Below are 24,420 nucleotides of genomic sequence, written 5' to 3'. Positions count from 1 at the left end.
TAAGATTTTGATCCCATTACTAGCAGCTGCTTTACCCACAAGCGAATGGAGAGGCTGAAAAAGTTGTATGGACAGCCAAGAAAATAATACAGCAGGAATATTCATTTCTTATTCTTCTGAGTTACAGATCAACACTGACAACATATAGTCCAACACAACTCCTGATGGGAAGATAACACAGAACTACTGGTCCAACTTTGGAAAAGAATGTATCCAGACATGAAGAGAGTAGCCAAATCAGATAAAAAGGCAAAAAAAGCTTACAAACATTTTTATAACAGATGTCACTCAGTTAGGGAACTGCCAGGTCTAGACCCTGGTGTCCATGTTTGTGTCAAGCTGGATGCAGAAAAGCTCCAGCTGTTATAAAGGAAAAGAACTCATTGCCCAGATCATATGTGATCGAGACCAACAGTGGAGAGTTCCTCAGAAAATATCGACATCTCCAATTTATTCCTCAGAAATAACAATCAACAGAACAAACTCTATAGATAGCAGATGCAGAACAAGACGACGATGACTCACAGATTCCAAACAGACAAGAGACAGTCGTCACAACTCATGGACAGCCAAATGACCATGTTATTACACGTTCAGGTTGTGTAATTAGAAAAAAAGTACAATTCAAAGACACTGATCCGTACTGAACTTCAAAGACAGTGTGATAGTGTAAATATTGTAATGGAAGGAATGTAGAAGTTAAAGGGGGAGATGTAATGGAATGGTAAACTATATTGTATTGTTCAGCCACAAGTGGTGGCATCTATAACATACCTTACATAAGTTCACAACAGCCATTTCCTGGCAGTGCATTGAAGGTTCTTGTACTGAATCGCTCTGGTGTCTCTCTCTGGGAGGGAAACTCTATAGCAAGTCCATATCTGGTACAGAAACCAGACCTGCTAATTGCAGTCTTGTAACCTACTATATACAAGTAGTACATGACAGCAGTGGAGAATGAAATGCTGGTCTCAGCCTGTTCCCCTTACCTCCGCATTGTCCACGACCAAGACCAACTCCACATATCTGGTCCCTTTCTGAAATGGAGCCGATTTCTGAAAGTCAAAAGCAAATGCCATGCAGGATTTGAATTCCATCTCTGATAGTTCTGAGCACAAGCAGCGCACGAGCCATGTTCTCACAGGGACATCTTCCTTCATACGTGTTGTATTCTGGAACATGGCCTACCTGTTTCTGGGTGACTTACTTTAGCTGCTAAACTTGTTGGTGCTGGTTTGCTTTATAACTTCTGCCTCCCACTCTAAACTGCAGAAGAAGTGTCCCAAGTTCCCAAACAGCCACAAACCCAATGATCAATATGGTTTGGCTCAAGGGGTACATATCATTCATGAGCAGTCCCAAGTTTCTTGTTTCTTTCACTAGTGGTTCAATATACAGTAACTTAGTGTATTAGAATGAATTTTCTCAAAGTCCATGGGCTAACAGTTCTGGGGCTTGTACTGCAAATACTTCCATATAAACTCTTTCTATACAATTCCCAGGGGATGCTAAAACAATAAGCTAAATTATGGGGAATGACACTTGCACGGGGCCTGAAACAATAGCTCAGAGAGGGCCCAGCTCAATGGATTGTAACTCTGAAACCCAGGGAAAGCAGTTGGAATGTAAATTTAAATGCAAAGATAATTAATCGTGTCACTGCTGATCATTTAATCAGAAACACTTGCCCAACGTCCTTACCCTATCAACCCAAACTGCCTCCCAGGAGCCCAAAACCCCAACTGATCCCACCTCCAGCCTCCTCTGTGGTGCAGGTGGGAGCTGTCAATAGAAAACACACGGCATTTTGAAGTGGAATGTCTTTTTATGGACTATCTGCATCACGATAGCACCTGGCCCCTCAGCCTGGGTCATGGCACCAGCGATGGATGCTGCACACACTGGCAATAAAAGGGCAATCCCTGCACGAAGACCTCACAATCCGGGGGAGAAAAATCAACAAACCAAGGGAAGGGGAAGGACAAGGTAGGAGGGAAGCCACCTAGCACACCCACTGCCAAGCCACTGCTCCCGGGTGTTTTGCGCATGTCATAGCGGAAGGCAACTGCAGGGATTTGAAGTAGGACAACGTAGTAACTCTGGGGACTTTGACAAGGGCAACTCCTGTATATGGGGGAAGCATGGCAGAGAGCATGGCGGTATATCCAGGGAAACAGGACTAATGGACATGGCAGGTTGGCGTCTCTGGCAGAACAGAGGCAGGGCTGACAGCTCAGTAATGCAGGAAAGGAAATCTGTAGAGTGAATATAAGAATGGCCACAATGAGTCAAGACCAATGGTCCATCTAGCCCAGTATCCTGTCGTCCAACAGTGACCAGTGCCAGATGCTTCCAAGAGAATAAACAAAACAGGGCAATCATCAAGTGATCCATTCCCTGTTGTCCAGTCCCAGCAACTGGCAGTCAGAGGCTTAGGATACCCAGAGCATGGGGTTGCATCCCTGACCATCTTGTCTAATAGCCATTCGTGGGCCGATCATCTATGAATTTACCTAATTCTTTTTTGAACCCAGTTATACTTTTGGTCTTCAAAACATCACCTGGCAATGAGTTCCACAAGTTGACTGTGTTGTGTGAAGTTCATTTTAAGCCTGCTGCCTATTAATAAATTTCATTGGGTGACCCCAGTTCGTGTGTTACTTGAACTGGTAAATAACACTTCCTTATTTACTTTCTCCAAACCATTCATGATTTTACAGACCACTATTATATCCCCCATTAGTCAGCTCTTTTCGAAGTTGAACAACCCCAGTCTTTGTAATCTCTCCTCATGTGGACACTGTCCCATACCCCCAATCATTTTTGTTGTCCTTCTCTGTACCTTTTCCATTTCTAATCATTTTTTTTTTTGAGGTGGAGTGACCAGAACTGTATGCAGTATTCAAGGTGTGGGCATACCATGGATTAATATAGTGGCATTATGATATTTACTGTTTTATTATCTACCCCTTTCCTAATGGTTCCCAACATTGTTAGCTTTTTTTGACTGTCACTCCACATTGAGTTGATGTTTTCAGCTGGTAACTGCTGATTTAAACCCCATCATTTTGTATGTATAGTTAGGATTATGTTTTCCAATATGATTACTTTGCGTTCATCAACAATGAATTTCATCTGCCATTTTGTTGCTCAGTCATCCAATTTTAGGAGATCTCCTTGGAACTCTTCACAATCTGCTTTGGATTTTAGTATCTTGAGTAGTTTTGTGTCACCTGCAAACTGTTTACCCCTTTTTCTAGATCATTTAGGAATATGTTGAACACACTGATCCAGTATGGATCCCTGGGGGACTCTGCTATTTACCCTTCTCCATTCTGTAAACTAGCCATTTATTCCTACCCTTTATTATCTGTCCTTTAACCAGTTACTGGTCCATGAGAGGACCTTCCCTCTTATCCCATGATTGCTTAATTTACTTAAGAGCCTTTGTTGAGGGACCTTCTCAAAGGCTTTCTGAAAGTCCAACTACATTATATCCACTGGACCACCTTGTTCACATGTTTGTTGACCCTCTCAAGAGAATTCTAATACATTGGTGAGGCATGATTTCCCTTTACAAAAGCCAAGTTGACTCTTCCTCAACAAATCATGTTAATCTATGTGTTTGATAATTCTTCTTTACTATAGTTTCAATCAGTTTGCCAGGTACTGAAGTTAGGCTTACTGACCTGTAATTATCAGGATCACTTCTGAAGTCTCTTTTTAAAAATTGGCATCACATTAGTTATCATCCTGTCATCTGGTACAGAAGCTGATTTAAGTGATAGGTTACACACCACAGTTAGTAGTTCTGCAATTTCATATTTGAGTTCCTTCAGAACTTGTGGGTGGATTCCATCTGGTCCTGGTGACATATTACTGTTTAATTTATCAATTTATTCCAATACTTCCTCTATTCATATCTCAGTCTGGGACAGTTTCTAAGATTTGTCACCTAAGAAGAATGGCTCAGGTGAGGGAATGTCCCTCACATCCTCCACTGTGAAGACTGATGCAAAGAATTCATTTAGCTTCTCTGCAATGACCTTGTCTTCTTTGAGCACTCCTTTAGTACCTTGATCATCCAGAGGCCCCACCGATTGTTTGGCAGGCTTCCTGCTTCTGGTGTACTTAAAAAAATTTGCTATTAGTTTTTGTCTTTTGCTCGGTGCTCTTCAAATTCTTTTTTGGCCTGCCTAATTATACTTTTACACTTGACTTGACATATTTTATGCTTCTTTCTATTTCCCTCAGTGGGATTTGACTTTCAGTTGTTAAAGGATGCTATTTCTCTCCAACCATCTCTTTTACACAGTTGCTTAACCATGCTGGCATTTTTTTGGTCCTTTTACTATTCTTTTTATTTGGGGTACACATTTATTTGTGCCTTTATTTTGGTGTTTTTGAAAAGTTTCCATTCAACTTGCAGGCATTTCACTCTTGTGACTGTTCCTTTTAATTTCCATTTAACTTGCTTCTTCATTTTTGTGTAGTTCCCCTCTCTGAAGTTTAAATGCAACTGTGGTGAGTTTCTTTGGTACTTCTTCCCCCACCCCCCAAGGATGTTAAATATAATTACATCATGGTTGCTATTACCAAGTTCAGCTATAGTCACCCCTTGGATCAAATTCTGTGCTCCATTTAGGACTAAATCAAGAATTGCCTCTCCCCTTGTGGGTTCCAGAACTAGCTGCTTTAAGCAGCAGTCATTAATGGGTCAGGCTAAGCCTTGGAGGATCTCAAAGGTAAAGACATGCAGTCTGTGTTTGATATGGTGGGAAAGGGGAGGCGGCAATGAAATGAGGATTGCCTTTGCAGCCAGGCCTGCATTTGTCCAGGTCAGAGAGGACGGGAAGGGAGGGAAAGACAGACTATGTGAGTTACCTAAGTCACACAGGGAGTCTGTGGTGCAGGAGAGAACTGAATCTGGGTCTCCTGAACCCAATGCTGGGGCCTTGACATCCCAGGGACAACTACAGCAATTGCTCACAGCCAGACTTTCCACTTAGGAGGCAGTGAAGTATCTGAAGTGTGAGAAATGCCTTAGCCTTTTTGAAATCTCCTCAGCCCGTGTCTATGTGCTCCTCCTTTCAGTATCCCTTGGAAATGAGGAGGAGATGCTGGTACTGTGTGACCAGCCAGCTCCTTGCAGGCCCCCAGCAAGTGCGTGCAGAATCTTTGCAATCAGGCACTGTGCTAGGGACCCGATCGAAGGCCCAGCAAAGTCAATGGAAAGACTTGCACTGACCTCATTGGGCTTTGGATCAGGCCCTACATTCCTACAAATTAAAACTACAACACAGAGGAACAGGGTGATTTCCTACCCAGTGATGGGGCTTCATTGCGGCAGCAACTTTCGGTTCATGGTCGTATTCCAAAGTGACATTGGCATCTCCGCAGGTCCCACGCTTCACTCTCAGGTGATCCGCTTGGTACACCGCATGCTCCCCCTTATCATCACCTCCCAACGGCTCAATTAAATAGACTGTTTGATCGGCCCAGAAAAATCCACTGCAAAGAGATGGGGGCAACATGAATCGGTGTCCAGTATCCGATCAGAGAAAGGGTTTCACACACATTCGCAGAGGAAACACAAGGTGGGGGAGGTAATATCTTTTATTAGACTAACTTCTGTTGGTGAGAGAAACAAGCTTTCAAGCTTAAACAGAGCTCTTCTTCAGGTCTGGGAAACTAACTCAAAGTGTCACTGCTAAATACAAGATTTGAACAGATTGTTTAGCATAAGAAGTGACATAGGCTGACCCACTGCACTTGAGAGGCTGGGTGCTGTCTGGCTGCAGTGTAGGGTGCTCACATTACAAGGAGAACGCAGTCATTTTTTCACCTGGCTAGAGCCCCTCTCTCAGCCACGGAACTGCACACTCCTCACATGTACCTGGAGGTTAACAGTTCATGCATATATGTGTAATCAGGACTTCGGCAGACCACGTACAGGCCATGGCAGCCTGGCCCTTGGCAAGGTCATGGACAGGCCATGGCAGCCTGGCCCTTGACAGGCCATGTATATCAATCTGGGATCTTTTCAAAAGGAAAATCTAAACAGAATTCCCTGCTCTGAATTCAGGGCCAGCCTGGGCTCTCAATGACTGTTTCTCCATGTCAAATGCCATTTAGGGAGAAAGAAACAGACCTGGCCCTGCCAAATTCAGCCAGGATCTGTCCCTGTAATGTGGGGAAGAGGCAAGGCAGGGCAGGGCAGTCCCTAATAGATACCCAGGTCCTGTCACTGTAGCATAGGTGGCCAGTAGGGAAGGACAGGATAGTTCCTACTTTGAACCTCCGTGCCATGGTTCTTTGTCCCTTCAATTCCTTTACAGAGTTACCAAGTATAGAGGCTAATGATAAAACCATATGGCCTGACCCCACAATCCTGCCTTCCTGCTGCTCCCAGACACACTCCCTGCCACCAATGAGAGGGTGACTGCACAATGGGGCTGTCTCCTAAGAGACTCTGGGGGTATACTTTGGAGGTGAAATGAGTGATTTGGGATTACTTTTCCCTTGGGAAAATAGGAAAATGAGCTGCTCTCCAGAGCCTGTCAGCCCTGTGCTGCCAAGTACCTTCCAGAGAGCAAGGCACTTGTGGCAATCATGTGTGGCACTTGAAGATTGTTTTTCAGACAAACTGAAAGGAGGTCTGATTTCACTGCAGGGTGGAGAATCTTTTTAATTTAAACAGGATTTTTTTATTTTGTTATTTTAAATTGCAATATATTTTTCTTTGTAAAACTAAACCTGTTTAAAATGAAATTAAATTAAAATATGTTAAGGCTAAACTTAGTAGAATCTCTAAAACATTTAAATAAAAAATAAATATACTGAATCCCTGAGCCTCTATCAAAACTGTGTTAAAGGCTGTTTTTCTGTAAAAAGAAAGAATCAGGGGAAAAACATCTAACTTTCGAGGTTAAGCATTATAAATAAGGCACAATAGGTCATGTACTGTATTAAGGGATGCATCATGGATAGTTCCCTGAAAACATTCACTCACTATGCAGCGGCAGTCAAAAAAGCGAACAGAATGTTATGAACCATTAGGAAAAGGATAGATAATAAGACAGAAAATATCGGAATGCTGCCATATAAATCCATGATACACCCACACTTTGAATATTGTGTGCAGTTCTGGTCACCTCATCTCAAAAACAAATATATTAGAAATGGACAGGCTACAGAGAAGGTGCTCACTGCATTCATGCAGGTAACCAGAGGGGCAGGTTCAGAAGCTCCTCAGCCAGGGCTTGAGGCACTTGCATCTCGTCAGTGCCAAGGTTCCCCTCTGCTACCACCAGGCTACAGCGTGTCTCTTCCGCTCTCTCCTTGCCTCCAAACAAATCCAGTGACATAGACTGACCCACTGCGCTTGAGCAGCTCGGTGCTGTCTGGCTACAGTGTAGGGTGGGAGAGTCTCACTACAGGGAGAATGCAGTCATTTTTTCACATGGCTAGAGCCCCTCTCTCAGCCAGGGAATAGCACAATCACCACATGTCCCTGGAGGTTACCAGTTCATCCATATATGTATAATTAGGACTTCAGCAGGCCACATACATGCCAAGGCAGTCTGGCCCTTCCTGGCTCTGGGATCAGAGTGTGGTAAAGCAGCTAAAGACATTATAGTACTCAAGTGTAGCCACCTGCAGGGACTGAATGTGGGAAAAGCCTGAGCTGCGGCCACTTGAACGAAAGGAAAATGCACATTAGCACGGAGACAGTAGCAGCCTCACAACCCCGTGTCTGTCTAGTGTAAATGGTGAACTCTCTGTAACTGCAGGTCGCTAAACCATGATCTGAGTAATTCAGTAACTCAGCCAGGGGTTAGGGGTCTGTTACAGAAGTGGGTGGGTGAGGTTCTGTGGCCTGCGATGTGCAGAAGGTCAGACTAGATGTTCAGGATGGTCCCTTCTGACCTTAAAGTCTAGGTAGGAGTCTATTTCCAGCTCTGCTTGTGGAAAATTCACCCAGCCTCTCAGTTACATTTTCTGTGAAATAGGTGAAGGATAGCTGCTACCTCTGAGGTAGGCACATGAGTTGTGAAGAACACAGAAATAACTAGAGCAGTTAAAGAAGCTGGGAGTAGAACTTATAAGCATTTAGCTCAGTGCATCTTTCCCAGGCTACAGAGCAGTGTGCGCAGCAAGGAGGGTCTCTCTTCTTCTCCCCTGCCTCAAGGGGGACACTTTACCATTTATGCACAACAGGGGAGAGGGACTGAAACCAAAGGATGGAATCCAAACCTCAGTGAATGTTGTGGTGTTGGAGGCTCCAGTCTGATTCACAGCAGTGTCTATGGCTATGATTCCACAGAGAATCCTCAAATAGCAGAGCCTGTTTCCTAGATCCAGTTCAGATGGGGCCCACCTCGTGGCAGACCCACAAGAATGGCTGATCTTATGAGGTTTCCCAATTTGGGCCATGATCTCATGAGAACAGCTCATTGAACTGTAGCTCCATCCAATCCAAACCCAAACCTGAGCCAGGTTTATCTCAACCCAGCCCCTGTACCTTTGTCTGACATCTCCAAAGCTCATCTCCTTGGGCCATCTTGGGTTCAACTACATATGAATGCAAGAAGCATGACTAAGAGTCATCTAGGGCCCCCATGGGAGGAGAGGGCAATAGAAAGGTGGGGAAAGGGCAATGCCAGGGCATTGTTCATCACTTCATCAAAAGAGAAATGCCCCTTTTGGGGCACTGGTCACAGGAAATCAGAGCATGTTCTTGGCAGAGATCAAAGTCTCTAGCAGGGGAGTTATGGGGCAACTGGAGAGATTTGAGTGCAGTAAATCACCAGGTCTGGACAGCATCACCCAAGGACTCTGGAGGGAGGAAAGTGTGAGGCCCAGTGTATCGCAAAGACAGACCCATCCCCTGGAGATGGAGCAAGACATGCATGACTATCTGTCAGCCCCAGAGCAGTAGCCTCCTCTCAGCACCAAGCCAGCTGAGGGGAAGGTCTGATTAAGGACAAAGCAGGATAACTGGAACTTCATTGGGTCTAATTAGGGGAAACAGATCTTCTCTACCCTATGAGAATTGCCTGCTGACAAGCTATTCACAGGTCAGCTGCAATCTTAAAAGATGTAACATAAGATGCTTCACATGATATTGTTAACATAAAACCGGACTAACTGTGCTACCTGAGGGGGAGGGGGTAGGAGGAAGGGGCTAACAGCAGGAAGCCTCCAGGGCTGTTATGTGATAATGAAGGACACAGTGAAAATGGCCCCTCCTTTGCCCTTGATGAAAGGGCAGCACATATAGAGCTAATGAGTGAAACAGCTACTGCACACCACGAAGTGTGAGAGACCCATGGCCTCAGGGGCCAGAGGCGCCAATGGTGCATCGAGTAAAAGAGCTGGGTAATTCCTTGACCACTCACATGATTTGTTCTCAGAGAAGCTAAGACAATGATGAGGGGAATCATGTTTTCGGGCGGAAGCTAAATCACTGCACACAGCAGGAAGAAATTCCTGCTGGGCTGTGCTCCACGACCACCATGGTACAGTTAGAAAGGGGAATGATGAACCTGAACATCTGCAGTATCCATATTGACCTGAAATGGTGGCAGAAAACTGGACTAGATCACCCGCACAACTGATTCAATCCAGTATGGAAGGGAGGCGAGAGACCAGACTAGATGCACCAGGATTCCAACCAGATAGGACTGTGAGGTGGGCCACCTGGCGGTATGTACCAGTAGAGTGATCAGATGGAGCAGTTCTATATTCTTCACTAAGATTAAAATTAAATAAACATGAAACTATACAAACTATTAGCAAAATGTAGCCTGGGTAAGGCTGCTGATCCAATGTTAGAAACAATTACTGATCACAGAAACTGATCTAAGGGGACGAAGTCATTACAGTTCTGTTACTTTCTAGAGAGTCTTAATTTCTTGTGTGGGGAAGATCTTCCTGGGTTCATTCTGCTAAGGACGATATGAGTGGGGTGATGAGCTGGCTTAGTCATAACTTTACCACTTTAATTCTGGTCTCCAAGCACCCAGATGGCAGCAGCGCATACACCTGGGAAGGAAGCCACTATCACTAACGATGATTTAACTCCTGAATGACTAATTCAGTGAGCAACAATCACTCCCTGTTTTAGTTTATTCACAATTTCCTCTAAGAATATATTGGCTTTCCCCTCCCTCTGCAAAGGCCTTATTTTACTGGTTCTCTCTGAGCGGACACTGAAAAAGCAGGAGAGACATTTCAAAGCCACTTGGCGTGTGTTTGCTCTGCGCACCTTTTAATATCAGATGCCAAAGACAGCCTTTGTGGCTTATCAGCCCAGACATAAACTGTAGATTTTACACTGCAAGGATTAAGGTCTCAGAGTTGTTCTGAGAAAGATGGACACAGATAATTGATGCTGTTAACAGACAATCTGGGCTTTTCACATCAAAGAGCCATTTAGCAGACTACAAAGCAGGTTTGACACCTACGAGTTAAAGGAACCTGTCCTTCCCAGCAACAGCAGAAAAACAAATCTGTAGCTCTATCCTTCAAGGAGAGTCTATTTAAGATCCAATATACAGCATGACTGGCAGTATCACCAATTCTAAAGTACTGATATTAGCTATATTAGGAGAAAAATATCTCCACTGAAGTCAATGGGTCAGACTCAGAGGCAGTGTGTAAGGATATGTAAGCTAGCCCTGCCTAGAATCTAACTCTCTTAAACACACTTATCCACGCATAAGGGAGCCTAAATTACTGTAATTTACATACCAAAGAGCAGCAGGAAGGTGTACAGAGAGTTTACGTTCCATAAGAGGGGGTGATTGTTGTTGCTTTTCTTGCTATGCTCCTCCCTTCTGGGAAAGTCATAGCCACGCTGAGAACTGACATGTAAGGAGGGCAGAAGTGGGGGTGAGTCAACGCAGGGAGACTAAAGGTATGTCTGTACAGCCCACAGACATGTCTGTACAGCCCAAGTTGACACACTTGGGCTAGTGAGGCTCATGCTAGTGCTCTAAAAATAGCTGCGTAGACAGCGCTTTGAAGTTACGGCTTAGGTTGGAGCTCAGGTACTGAAGCCTGTCCCCCCGCAACCCCCCCGGCATCAGAGCCTGAAAGTGCTGTCTGCACAGTTATTTTTAGAGTGCTAACGTGAGCCCCCGCTACTCCTAGTATGTTGACTGGAGCTGGGAGGCTCACTTCCGTGGCTGTGTAGACACATGCAGGGGGCTCTTGCCAGGTGGGGCATGCAAGCTGAGGTGCTAGGGGAAGACCTAAATTACACTGGTTTATGCTTTGGCCCATTGTCTTTTCTTGTATAATTGTCCTTTCCCACCACAAAGGGAAATAATCTCAAACTCCCAAGGAAAAGACTGGTGGGAGCAGAAACTGAAAGCTGGGACATGTGCAGAAGCAGATTATCTGTGGGAGCAAACCATCTGGGAAGAGTTTGAAATGTCAGAGGGCCAGAGCACAGAGAATGTACAGACTAGGGGGAAACCAGGAGTTTGCTACTTTTGTACTTCTAGCTGGACTGCCCAGCACTCCACCCCTGATGCTGGTTTCCAACACATACAGCAATCCAACTTTTTGCTGCTCCGGAGGGGCAAGTCTACGGCCCCTTTACACATACACACACACACACACAGAGTAGCACCTTACTGCATAGATTGCGCCATTCCCTACTCATGGGGAAAGATACCAGTCAGCAGAGTAAAGAGTACCACAATCTGCCCCTCAGGGATGAAACTGAAAGAAATGCCCACTTCAATTTGGAGTCGGGCTTGTTTTCCATGGGAGTTAGCAGGTACCTAATCCCAAGCACCAAAGCACACCCCCGAAGGCAGGGTTTATTGGCTGATTTATTTCTGAGGTTATTAGATGGGCAGTCTTGGGCCCAAACTCACTCCCAGGGAAGTCATTTGAGAATTTTGCCATTAACATAAATGGCAGAAGGCTAGGCCCTTTGTGAATCATGCCAAGAGCCTGGGTTGGTGTGTCTTTGTCACATGGGACTGGGAGCTGCCCTGCTTGAGCACCAAGGCTAGGCAAAACCTCCTGTTATGCAGCCTCCAAAGCAGAGCAAAGACTGACATAGGTGCAAGAGAGGAAAGGCAAACCTGTCTTCCCCCCACACTGTAACATCATTCATACTGTGTAAGGAGCCAGAGATGCCTGATCTCTGGGAGGGCAGTAGCGAGGGGTAGGCAGAGCTGTGCAGGGGCGACTCCCATCCCCTTCAGAGGCACTGGGACCCATGCAGAGACCCCCAGTGGTTCGGGGAGGGACGGGGAAATAAAATTCCTGGAAGTGAAACTCCCTCATTTTCTTACAGCTATTTTACTGGGGAACTTAAGGGTAGCATTGTAATATCTACATTTTAAAAGGGCTCTAAAGTTGATTTAGTGAAATACTGAGCATCTGTAGCTGGCAAACTGGCAGAAACAATAATTAAAAATAGAATAAGAAAACACCTACAAGATCAGGAGAGCATTTAAGCACCAGGGTTTCTGCAAAGGGAAATAGTCTCTCACTACTCTCTGAGAATTCTTCAAACCTGTCAATAAAGCAGTGGATAATGGAAAACTAGTTGACATAATTTATTTGGACTTTCAAAGGGCCTTTGACAAAGTCCCTCACAATGGGCTACTAACGAAGCTACGTTGCTATGTGGTCAGAGGCAAAGTACTGTTATCTGGTTTTGGCCTGAGCAGCTAGCCAAAAATTTGGGTCTTGTAGGTTGTTCAAGTTGGGAAGAGAAGTGGACAATGGAGCTTGGAGTCTTTGATGCCATCTTGTTTAATTACAAGGAAACTACAAAGTCCTGTTTCCCTGAACACAGAAGGAACCCAACAACAGGAGATATGGTTTTTTGCTTACACCCCCAAGCCTCTTTCAGCCACCACCACCGTGTGTGTGTCCAAGCTATGTCTAGTTTTCTTCTCAGTTTGTTTCAGTGTGCTTCTTTCCCCCTCCCCACCAACACCCTTGCCCCAGACAATAACTTGCAAAGCCCGCATTCACATAATCCTAATTCCTGAGCAGATTCTCATATGCCTTTGTTTTGGGTGGGGGTTGCTAAAAAGGAGCTTAATCATTTCTTACAGCTATCTAAAATGAAGGGTGGTGGTTCCACCTACCAACTTCACTGATGTTTCATCCAATCCATAATAGTATTGTCATGTATCAAAAACTGGCTAAGAGGCCGACAGCAAAAAGTAGGATTAAATTAACTGCCCCAAAACTTCGTTAATAGAGTTAAGGTTGCCTAGTAATGCCTCAGCTACTTTCAAACCTCTGAAAGCCAGGAAATAAAGAATTATGGTAACTCAAACAAATGTCCAAAAACTAGGAAAGACTAAGTTAAAATATACATCATCCCTGTACATCCCTTAATTCTGCCCTCTGTAACCGGCAATACCCACTAGGAATGGCTCAGTAAGTGTGGTGCCATAATAGGTGGACATGAACAACTATGAGAATATGTAATTGTTTGAGTTGGGTTCCACATATCTGAATTCCAGTATTTATCTGCAAACACTCCAGCTGTGTTCACGGTGTCGGGTATAGCTGTAGTGAATGGTGGAGGGAGTAGTTGGAGCAGGATGGCAGAGTTGTCACTGTGATAACAGGAGAAGTACATGTGTACCAGGAGAGATCAAGAATGTCTAATTTCAGCACTGAGTTTTGTGGGTTGTCAGTAGACGTGCACAGGGATCTTCCAGCCATGGGATTTGGGAGGAGGGATAGCACAGTGATTTGAGCATTGGCCTGCTAAACCCAGGGTTGTGAGCTCAATCCTTGAGGGGGCCATTTAGGGATCTGGGGCAAAAAGTGGGGCTTGGTCCTGCTTTGAGCAGGGGGTTGGACTAGATGATCTCCTGAGGTCCCTTCCAACCCTGATATTCTATGGTTGTTAGCCATCTGTTACCATAAACATCCATGGTCTCCAGGGCTTAGTGAGGAAAAAGTGAAAGCAACGTCTCGGCAAGAATCATCAGTAAAGGGGTGGTAACATGTAGCGTATCTGGGGTAGTTTATGTGGAGCAGGCTCAGTGTTTGGGTGCAGGCCAGGTGTAGGTAGCTCCTGTTCTCTACGCTTGACCTAAACCCAAATTTTGCGTCAGCAAACAGATGTTAGACTGGGTCCTACAGGGCTCATGTGCTCTGTCTCCAGAGTGTTCTGGAGCAGGTGAGTGCTAGTATGTGTGTTCACATCACGCTGGGATATGGCACAAAAAGGGCAGAGTTAAGGTTGCATTGTGGAGTTGGAGTGGACTTTAATTCTGTAGTTGCTGGTTTTCAGAGGTTTGTTCTCAAATGGGGACAGAAATGGAGGAGTATTGCTGTTGGTTGGATTAGAAAGCAGAGCTGAAGCCCTCCCTCCATTCTCCACTGCACAGCTCTGACTCTCCTGAGCTGCTCTGCCCTCCCCTTTCTCCTAGAAACAGCAGCATCAGAAGCAGCTGTCCCTTCCTCACTGCTGCAGGCAGCATGGGGAAGAAGGGATGTTCTAGGTTCTTTCCTGGGAGGAAAGAGCAGTGGAGGGAAGGGGACCCTGGAGACACTCCCTCAGCCTGGTGAAACAGTCGCGGGGAGGAATTGTTGAGGGGGGTAGGAATGGGAGCAGATATATATGGCGGGGAAGGGAAGTAGAGCGAGGTATGTCGCAAGAGGGGAAGTTGCCCAATTTTCCCCACTTATGGCTCTGCTCTGTCAGAGCTCTCAGGGTGCTCTGCCCCTTCAGGGCCTGAGGCTAGCCAGCCCTGTTCTGAGGTAGAGACCCTTTAAGAACAGCTGTTTGGGCCAGGTAGAGGCCCAGGTGGGAAAAAGTCAGGTGATTGCCTGATGAGCATCTTGAGAAGTGGAGGGGGTGAGCCCACCATGGCAGGTTCTGGAGGAGGTGGAAGCCTAGGCAGATGGGGCTGATCCACAAAGGGATTTAGGCACTGAAACACCTAACTTTTAGGTACCTAGAAAAATCCCTGGAACAACCATGGGATCTACAAAGCCTGAGTTTGGCACCTAGTCTCCTATACAATGCATGGGGAGAGATGGGCACCTAAGAATGCAATCCACAAAGATAAGCATGTGCATAAATGTTTGTAGGCTCCAACCTCAGTTGCTGAAGACATGGGAGTATTGTTGTATCGTGGATGCCTAGTCTCTTCCAGACCATTTTGGTGCACTAATATCACCCCCCGATGACTGAAAGGTTATTCTGCCTCTGTTAAAACAGGACAGTCAGACCTGTAGCAACTACAGAGTTATTAAACTGTTGTCAGCCTCAGGAAAAGTCTTTGCTTCTGTGTTGACATCTCTGATCAGCAATGCACTTCATGGCAAAGGCTGGGATATTCAATGTGGCTTAGACTTAGGTTGTTCCACCATCAACCAGATCTTTACCAAGAGACAGCTTTTTGAGAAGATGGGTAAATTTAATAAGCCTCGTGCAGTCCTTTTTATAGACTTCCATCAGGCCTTTGATTCAGCATGTGACACAGAGGCCCATTGGTACCAACTGGCAAAGGGTTCATTATTCTTTACAAGCAACTCCTGTCTCAGACCTGACAAACTCACTACACCAATACATCACTTCCATGCTATTTATTCATAAAGCGTAGCATGTGAGGTCTCTACGGAAAGCTTGTAACTTCTCAATACTCATAATCATTGCAAGATGCGCATACAGGTAATATTTAAGGAATAATGCAACTATATCAAAAATTATGCCTTATGGTCTTGGAGTAAAAGTTAGTCACCATCGAATCATAGGTCTCAGCGATAGCTCATTTAAACAGGAGGAAGTTGTCACCCCTCCTCGGTCAGCTGGGGATGTAATGCCAGGCTCAACTGTCTGCCCTTAACCCTTCCCAGAACAGTCAATGGAAAACCATCAAAGACAACTACGAACAATCAAAACCACTTGAATGTGAGAAGGAACATAACAACAGACTGGGGATCACCCTGTCAATAAAGACAAAGGACTGATTCAGTATATCACAGGGTGAAGAAAGACTCTGCATCCATTCACTGAGGAGACATCTTGTTGAGCAGGAGTATTTCATGAAAGACTGGATCCTGGGAAGCCAGCCAGCTCTGCCACAGACTGCACTGTGCGGGCGTGGGGGGAACTTACTTTACTAGTTAGGGAAGGTAACTATTAATACAATATAGGCCCTAGTTCACAGTTTATGATTTTGTTTTATATTGTAACAATTTGTTTCCAACATTTTTTCTTGCTTCTAGTGGAATCTCTATTCCTTCCCTTAAACAAACTGTCATTTGTTTTACTACAAGGGCTCACAAGGGCTGTGTGTGATACAGGAGTGGTGGTTTAAGGTAAAATTGGGGTACACTGCTCCTTTGGGGGCAAAGGATCTGGGATTTCTGAGTAGCCAGTATCAGGGGTTGGATATCACAGGGGAATGTTTCAAGGGGACTCGGGGACTGGGGTGCACCTATTGTGAACCTGCAGGGCAAAAACAGGAGGGCTGGTGCAGCCCAGAGGAGAGTGCTTGAGCAGCTGACAGGCTAGTGGTGTCAGGGAGCTGACACCCAACCTTCCCATTTAAGACTCTCTCTCGCTAAAGACAGGGAGTAACAAGGTGATTCAGCCCTTGGTACCCCGGAGAAACATCAGACCGTGCATCAAGCAAGTCTGGGTGCTGTGATGAGATGACCAGCAGCTGAAGCTAAAGCTGGAGGCAGGACTCTGTGTCCCAGCCCTGTGGCTTCCGTTGGGAGCTGCAGCTGGGACCGCACGCCCCAGCCGGCAGCTGCAGTGGGGGCCACATGTCCCCCATGGCTTCCCAGGGCTGTCGCCGGAGCTTGGCGGGGGGCTGCAGCCAGGGCCGTGCATCCCTGTCCTAAGGCTGCGGCCAGCTCCAGAGCGGAGTGTGTGCACCCCCAGAGACTGCGCTCCCTGCTGCGGCCACTGGAACCAGGGCTGTGCCCTCTGCCATGGTGGGGGGCTCAGCCTGTGGGTCCCTCCCCAGACTCCATTCTTCCCCCTACCTAGCCCTGACCCCAGTTATTTTTTAGTAAAGTCACAGACTCCATGAATTTTTGTTTATTACCTGTGACCTGTCCGTGACTTTTATTTAACCGTGACAAAATCTTAGCCTTATTTATAACTTACAAAGCAAAGAAAGGAATGGGAAAGGTAGTCTGCCTGCACTGCCCCTGACATCCTCGGGTGTGGGGATGAGAAGGAGATGGCAGGCACAGACCAACAACGGACATGGCCGTGAAATATCATCCAGTCTCAGGAGCATGGATCACATGCATACTCAAGTGGAATGTACATGGGACCTTCATTCAAAGAAGAACCAGCTGTCTTGTGTGAGGCCTGATCCTGTACATTTGCTTTGAGCACGCTTACAGGGTCAGGCCCCAGTGGTGAGACAGACAGGTAAATGTCTAGTTTGAGAATCCCACTTTGGGGCCTCTGGGGCTTTAACTTGAGCTAGGGCTCTGAGCAGCATATTCACTGTGGGGTGGTGTCAGTACTTAGGTAGCTTTGTGCATGCTCACTGTAAGAAACATAGGCACCTCCTATGCTCTCAGAAAGTATGCAGAGTAGTTGCATTGTTCCCAGGATATTACAGAAGTTGGTCCAAGAAAAGATATTACCTCACCCACCTTGGAAATCCATTACAATCTACATACCACACAGACTATGCTGACAGCTTGTGCCTCACGCTCTCAAAGAAACTGCGGAATCACCTGATCAAGATCCTCTACAGCAAACAGGGAAAGATTAAGAATGAGCTCTCAAAAATGGATACTCTCATAAAGAACCAACCTTTCACACAAACTTCCTCGTGGCTGGATTTTACTAAAACTAGACAAGCCATTTACAACGCACACTTTGCTTCTCTACAAAAGAAAAAAGACACTAAACTTTCTAAACTACTACATGCTACAAGGGGCCACAGCAATGGTTCCCTCACCCCACCTAGCAATATTGTTAACCTATCCAACTATACTCTCAGCCCAGCAGAAGCAGCTGTTCTATCTCGGGGCCTCTCCTTCTGCCCCTCCACCCCCACGAACATGATACAGTTCTGTGGTGACCTAGAATCCTATTTTCGACGTCTCCGTCTCAAGGAATATTTCCAAAATACCTCTGAACAACATACTAATCCACAGAGGTCTCCCTGCCAACACTACAGAAAGAGGGATTCTAGATGGACTCCTCCTGAAGGTCGAAACAGCAGACTGGACTTCTACATAGAGTGCTTCCGCCGACGTGCACGGGCTGAAATTGTGGAAAAGCAGCATCACTTGCCCCATAACCTCAGCCATGCGGAACGCAATGCCATCCACAGCCTCAGAAACAACTCTGACATCATAATCAAAAAGGCTGACAAAGGAGGTGCTGTTGTCATCATGAATAGGTCGGAATATGAACAAGAGGCTGCTCGGCAGCTCTCCAACACGAGTTTCTACAAGCCATTACCCTATGATCCCACTGAGAGTTACCAAAAGCAACTACAGCATTTGCTCAAGAAACTTCCTGAAAAAGCACAAGATCAAATCCGCACAGACACACCCCTGGAACCCCGACCTGGGATATTCTATCTACTACCCAAGATCCATAAACCTGGAAATCCTGGGCGCCCCATCATCTCAGGCATTGGCACCCTGACAGCAGGATTGTCTGGCTATGTAGACTCCCTCCTCAGGCCCTACGCTACCAGCACTCCCAGCTACCTTCGAGACACCACTGACTTCCTGAGGAAACTTCAATCCATCGGTGATCTTCCTGATAACACCATCCTGGCTACTATGGATGTAGAAGCCCTCTACACCAACATTCCACACAAAGATGGACTACAAGCCGTCAAGAACACTATCCCCGATAATGTCACGGCTAACCTGGTGGCTGAACTTTGTGACTTTGTCCTTACCCATAACTATTTCACATTTGGGGACAATGTATACCTTCAGATCAGCGGCACTGCTATGGGTACCCGCATGGCCCCACAGTATGCCAACATTTTTATGGCTGATTTAGAACAACGCTTCCTCAGCTCTCGTCCCCTAAAGCCCCTACTCTACTTGCGCTATATTGATGACATCTTCATCATCTGGACCCATGGAAAAGAAGCCCTTGAGGAATTCCACCATGATTTCAACAATTTCCATCCCACCACCAACCTCAGCCTGGTCCAGTCCACACAAGAGATCCACTTCCTGGACACTACAGTGCTAATAAACAATGGCCACATAAACACCACCCTATACCGTAAACCTACTGACCGCTATTCCTACCTGCATGCCTCCAGCTTTCACCCTGACCACACCACACGATCCATCGTCTACAGCCAAGCTCTGCGATACAACCGCATTTGCTCCAACCCCTCAGACAGAGACAAACACCTACAAGATCTCTGTCAAGCTTTCTTACAACTACAATACCCACCTGCAGAAGTAAAGAAACAGATTGATAGAGCCAGAAGAGTTCCCAGAAGTTACCTGCTACAGGACAGGCCTAACAAAGAAAATAACAGAACGCCACTAGCCGTCACCTTCAGCCCCCAACTAAAACCCCTCCAACGCATTATTAAGGATCTACAACCTATCCTAAAGGATGACCCAACACTCTCACAAGTCTTGGGAGACAGGCCAGTCCTTGCCTACAGACAGCCCCGCAACCTGAAGCAAATACTCACCAACAACCACATACCACACAACAGAACCACTAACCCAGGAACTTATCCTTGCAACAAAGCCCGTTGCCAATTGTGCCCACATATCTATTCAGGGGACACCATCACAGGGCCTAATAACATCAGCCACACTATCAGAGGCTCGTTCACCTGCACATCCACCAATGTGATCTATGCCATCATGTGCCAGCAATGCCCCTCTGCCATGTACATTGGTCAAACTGGACAGTCTCTACGTAAAAGAATAAATGGACACAAATCAGATGTCAAGAATTATAACATTCATAAACCAGTCGGAGAACACTTCAATCTCTCTGGTCACGCAATCACAGACATGAAGGTCGCTATCTTAAAACAAAAAAACTTCAAATCCAGACTCCAGCGAGAAACTGCTGAATTGGAATTCATTTGCAAATTGGATACTATTAATTTAGGCTTAAATAGAGACTGGGAGTGGCTAAGTCATTATGCAAGGTAGCCTGTTTCCTCTTGTTTTTTCCTACCCCCCCCCCCCAGATGTTCTGGTTTAACTTGGATTTAAACCTGGAGAATGGTCAGTTTAGATGAGCTATTACCAGCAGGAGAGTGAGTTTGTGTGTGTATGGGGGTGGGGGGGATGTGAGAAAACCTTGATCTATGCAGGAAATAGCCCGACTTGATTATGTAAAGAGTTGTCACTTTGGATGGGCTAGCACCAGCAGGAGAGTGAATTTGTGTGGGGGGGTGGAGGGTGAGAAAACCTGGATTTGTGCTGGAAATGGCCCACCTGTTGATCACTTTAGATAAGCTATTACCAGCAGGACAGTGGGGTGGGAGGAGGTATTGTTTCATGATTTCTGTGTGTATATAAAGTCTGCTGCAGTTTCCACGGTAAACATCTGATGAAGTGAGCTGTAGCTCACGAAAGCTCATGCTCAAATAAATTGGTTAGTCTCTAAGGTGCCACAAGTACTCCTTTTCTTCTTGGAAAGTAGGCAGCTATGAAGGGTTATGACAAAATAATATAAAATAATGAATGGTTTAGAGAAGGTAGATTGGGAACATCTGTTCTCCCTGCCTCATAACACAACAAGGGACATTAAATTAAATCGAAAGGTGGCAAGTTCAAAACAGATAAAAGGAAACGCTTCTGCTCAACATGTAATTAGATGTGGGAACTCATTGACAAAGGATATTGCTGAGGACAAGAATGTATCAAAATTCAGAGACATTGATATGAATAACAAGAATATCCAGAGTTGTTGTGAGTGTTAAAAATATTTTTTTGTAAGACAATAAACCTCCTGCTTCCGGGTTTAAACCAATCTCTAGCTATTAGGAATTGGATAACACTTCTGCTGGAAGGGAAGAGCTGTGAGTTCAGACCACCCGGAATTGCCTAAAGAGGCCTCCCATGATCATCTGCAGGCAGAACCAGCAAGAGTTGGTCCTCCATCACCTGGAAGGGCTGGGAACAGGCAGAGGCCAATCAGGGCACAGCAGGCCAGATAAAAAAGGCTGGCTGCTTCTGCTAGGGGCAAAGTGAAGATGGAACGAGAACCAAGCGGCTTGACTGAGAGCTGACCTGGCTGAGGGGGCTAGACCATGGAAGAGACAAACCATTGTGAAACGAGGGCAGGAAGAGGTGCTCCGGTGGTGAGAGTACACCATAATATAGGCAAAAAGAAAGGGAAGACTTGTGGCACCTTAGAGACTAACAAATTTAGTCTCTAAGGTGCCACAAGTCCTCTTATTCTTTTCGCGGATACAGACTAACACGGCTGCTACACTGAAACCTGTCATAACTTAGGGATTACATTCTGGATCCATTGGGGAGAACCGCCGAGCATTGTCCAGGAACTAAAACCAGGGGTAGGGTGTGGGGCAATTACTGCACACATCTGGGCAGTACACACCTACAGAGAAGTACCACTTCTGGGCAGAACTGCATAGACTGGTTTGGAATGGGTTCCAGAGGCCCACAAGACAAAGAATGGGTTTTTGGTATAAAGGGCTAGCCTGAACTGTGTGACCCTAATTTTGATGCAAAAACTGACATGAGACTGTAACCAAGAAGGCAAACCCTGTTGGAAGGAATGGAACCTGCCAGGGTCTTCCTGTGGAAGACAAAAGACCCCTCTAGTAAGCTGGCACACGTGTGGACAGTGCATTGTTTTAGGATAGATGTTTTCTCTGTAATGGTTTTGTCCTAAATAAATGAACTGTGCTCTGGGAAAGCTGGCTGGTCACTGGTAACCCTGTCATAGACCCTGGGAGACAGCAGAACAGCCGGCGCTGGACTAAAAACAGATCTGCTGGGATAAGCATAACTGCAAACCTTAATCATCAGTCTGGAAGGAGAAGGATGAGGGTTCCCACCCACAGAGAGGTGACATGAGGAAGCCTGAGACCTGAGCAGACCACAGAGCGGGCCAAGGTGCAGTTAATCCCAGAACTGGAACACTAGCCACTGTCAGAGAGAGAGGCCTGGACTAGATGAACAGCAGGTCTCATCCAGTCCAGCAATGTCTAGGTTACTAGGGGTCATAGAAACGTTGCATTTTTTACACTCTTGTGAAAGGTGAGAACTTCCTTGGTTTTTTGGCAACTTTACTTTTTTTTTATTGTAGGGTGAATAAATCTGAAAGATGTTCAAATAAAAGACAATTAAGAGGGTTTGTTTCTTGGCAAATTTAAGGACCTAGCCTATGTAAGTGGTAGATAAGCCGGGTTTATCAGAAAAGTTTAAATCTGAGAAACCAACTACTAACACCTGAAGAAATCAGGACACCAAGCCCTGGAGAAACCAGATTCAGCTTCAGTGAATCCATTGTTAGGAAAAGAGAGGAAAATAGTACTCTCTCTATTTATCAGCCAATTAAATAGTAGAAATGAACATTTTTTTGCATAATTAATTATGCTTCTGCCTGCCATCAACTAGGCCAGCAGTCCCCCTACACATGTGTCTCTGGCAGAGGTAGCAGGTCACCTGCAAAGCTTTCCCTGCCAGCTTTCTGAAGTGCTCCAGACAACAGAATGGGCCCTGTCCTACTGAATCATCTGCCACTCTCTCTCCTCCTTCTCCTCACAGACATCACCCCTTCCATCTCTTCCTTTCCTTGAGCCCCCTTCAGTCCCCTCTCCAGTTAAGACAGCTGACACTCCATTTTGGATTCCTGTCCAAATCTGGAAATTGAAACGTTTCCCTTTTCAAGGATTGAAAGTGAGGGGATGGGGGAAACAGTAATCACAAAAAAATGTTTAGAAAAATCAAAACCAAAACCATTAATTTTATTTCCCGAGAGGAATGTGGGAATTTTGGTAAATATTTTTATTATGCTTATGTGTGCCTCAGTTTCCCTCTGTGCTTTGCATTGCTATGCTCTGAGGGTAAAGACAAGAGAGGAAGGGTTTGACTCACTAGCAGCCTGGTTGGAGACTAGAGTCAAACAAACTGGACAAAGTCTACACACACGTGAATGGAGGACCCAGAAGAGACAATGGAAACCCCACTGGTTGGGACATTCACACCTAGTGACTTACAGCCCAGAGGAAGGAGGTTCCCCCCACCTCTCTGCCAGAAAGCAGAGCAAATGCCCAGAGCTGGAGATCAAAGGGGAAAGGAGTCATGTGGCTGTGCTGAGAGCTGAGATAGAGGGGCTGTCACCTGGAACTGAGAGACAGCGAGACAAGATGGAATCTACAGCAGCTTGTTGGGTGGAGCCCTGGGGTTGGCCAGTCTGAACTCCGTCTTAACCTTTGTTTCTCGACGCTAACCTAAAGACTTGCTGATGCTGAATTCCAGCTGAATACTAAGCCCTACTCTGTTTTCAAAAGGCTGCTTGGTGCCACTGCAAATACCTACTGAGCTGCACTGATCCCTGAAGAGGGTCAAAGTCTTTCACCCGAAGCAAAACTTGGGCCTGGTCTACGGTAGAAAATTAGGTTGGTTTAACTACATTTGCCAGGGATGTGAAAAATCCACACCTCTGAGCAGCGCTGTTAAGCTAACCTAAATCCCCTTGTAGACAGTGTAGCACAGACCTAGCTACTGCCTCTCGGGGAGGTGGGTTACCATGGGAGAATCCTGTAGAGCTGAGCTGCTGCAGCATGTAGATATACCCTCAGCTGGACTCGCTGAGCAGAGCTTAAGGTGTGAAGCAGGAGGGCTGGAGCCCAGAGGCTCAGTCTCAGAGGGGGTGAGGCGGTGCACCCTAACCTGAAGGAAGAGTGAGATTACTCGGGGGTCTGGCAAACCGAAGGATTCCTCCAAGGGACTGTTTAAAAAATGGGGTGTAGCACTGATCCTGTGGATCCATGACAACCCCACCCCCATATTTCAACCAGCTCTAATTCTTTCCCCACCCCAACCCCAACCCCACCCCATTGTCTATCTTGCCTACTCAGGCTATGAGCTCTCCAGGGCAGGGACAGTCTTTCTCACTTTATACAGCACCCAGAACAGAGGGGTTTTCAAATTGGTTGGTCCTTAGGCACTACCCTAATAAACATAATAATTAACAACAGAGTGGCAGGGGGATAAGCTGGGATTTCTAGAGATCAAGCATGATTCTCTATCAAGGGGCTGCTCCTCTAGTCTGCACCTGCAGGCTCAGGTAGCAGAAAAATATCAGCTTCTGATATGTCATGCTGCCTAGACGTATGTGATTCAATCAGACAGTCTCATCACTACCTAAGACATCCTGTCTTCAGGGCCAAGTATTACATGAATCTCTGTCATTGTGCAGAAGGGCAGTCACAGCAAGTCCAGCAGGGTTCT

General features: G+C 45.9%; 1 protein-coding gene across 3 annotated transcripts in view; it reads right to left on the bottom strand.

Moving 5' to 3' along the window:
- Window positions 1–24,420, bottom strand: part of ADAM8 (ADAM metallopeptidase domain 8) — a 99,867-nt gene that overhangs the window by 51,409 nt on the left and 24,038 nt on the right. For all 3 annotated transcript variants that reach the window (XM_073353122.1, XM_073353123.1, XM_073353124.1), the window contains exons 6-7: window positions 5,325–5,511; window positions 990–1,055 (exon numbers count right to left, since the gene is read on the bottom strand). In XM_073353122.1, coding sequence (XP_073209223.1) covers window positions 990–1,055; window positions 5,325–5,511 — 253 coding nt within the window. The remainder of the gene's footprint in view (window positions 1–989; window positions 1,056–5,324; window positions 5,512–24,420) is intronic.

The sequence above is a fragment of the Lepidochelys kempii genome, chromosome 7 (assembly GCF_965140265.1).
Source record: "Lepidochelys kempii isolate rLepKem1 chromosome 7, rLepKem1.hap2, whole genome shotgun sequence".
NCBI lineage: Eukaryota > Metazoa > Chordata > Testudines > Cheloniidae > Lepidochelys > Lepidochelys kempii.
Note: the sequence above shows the minus strand (reverse complement) of the source record. Positions and strands in the feature narration are given on the sequence as shown.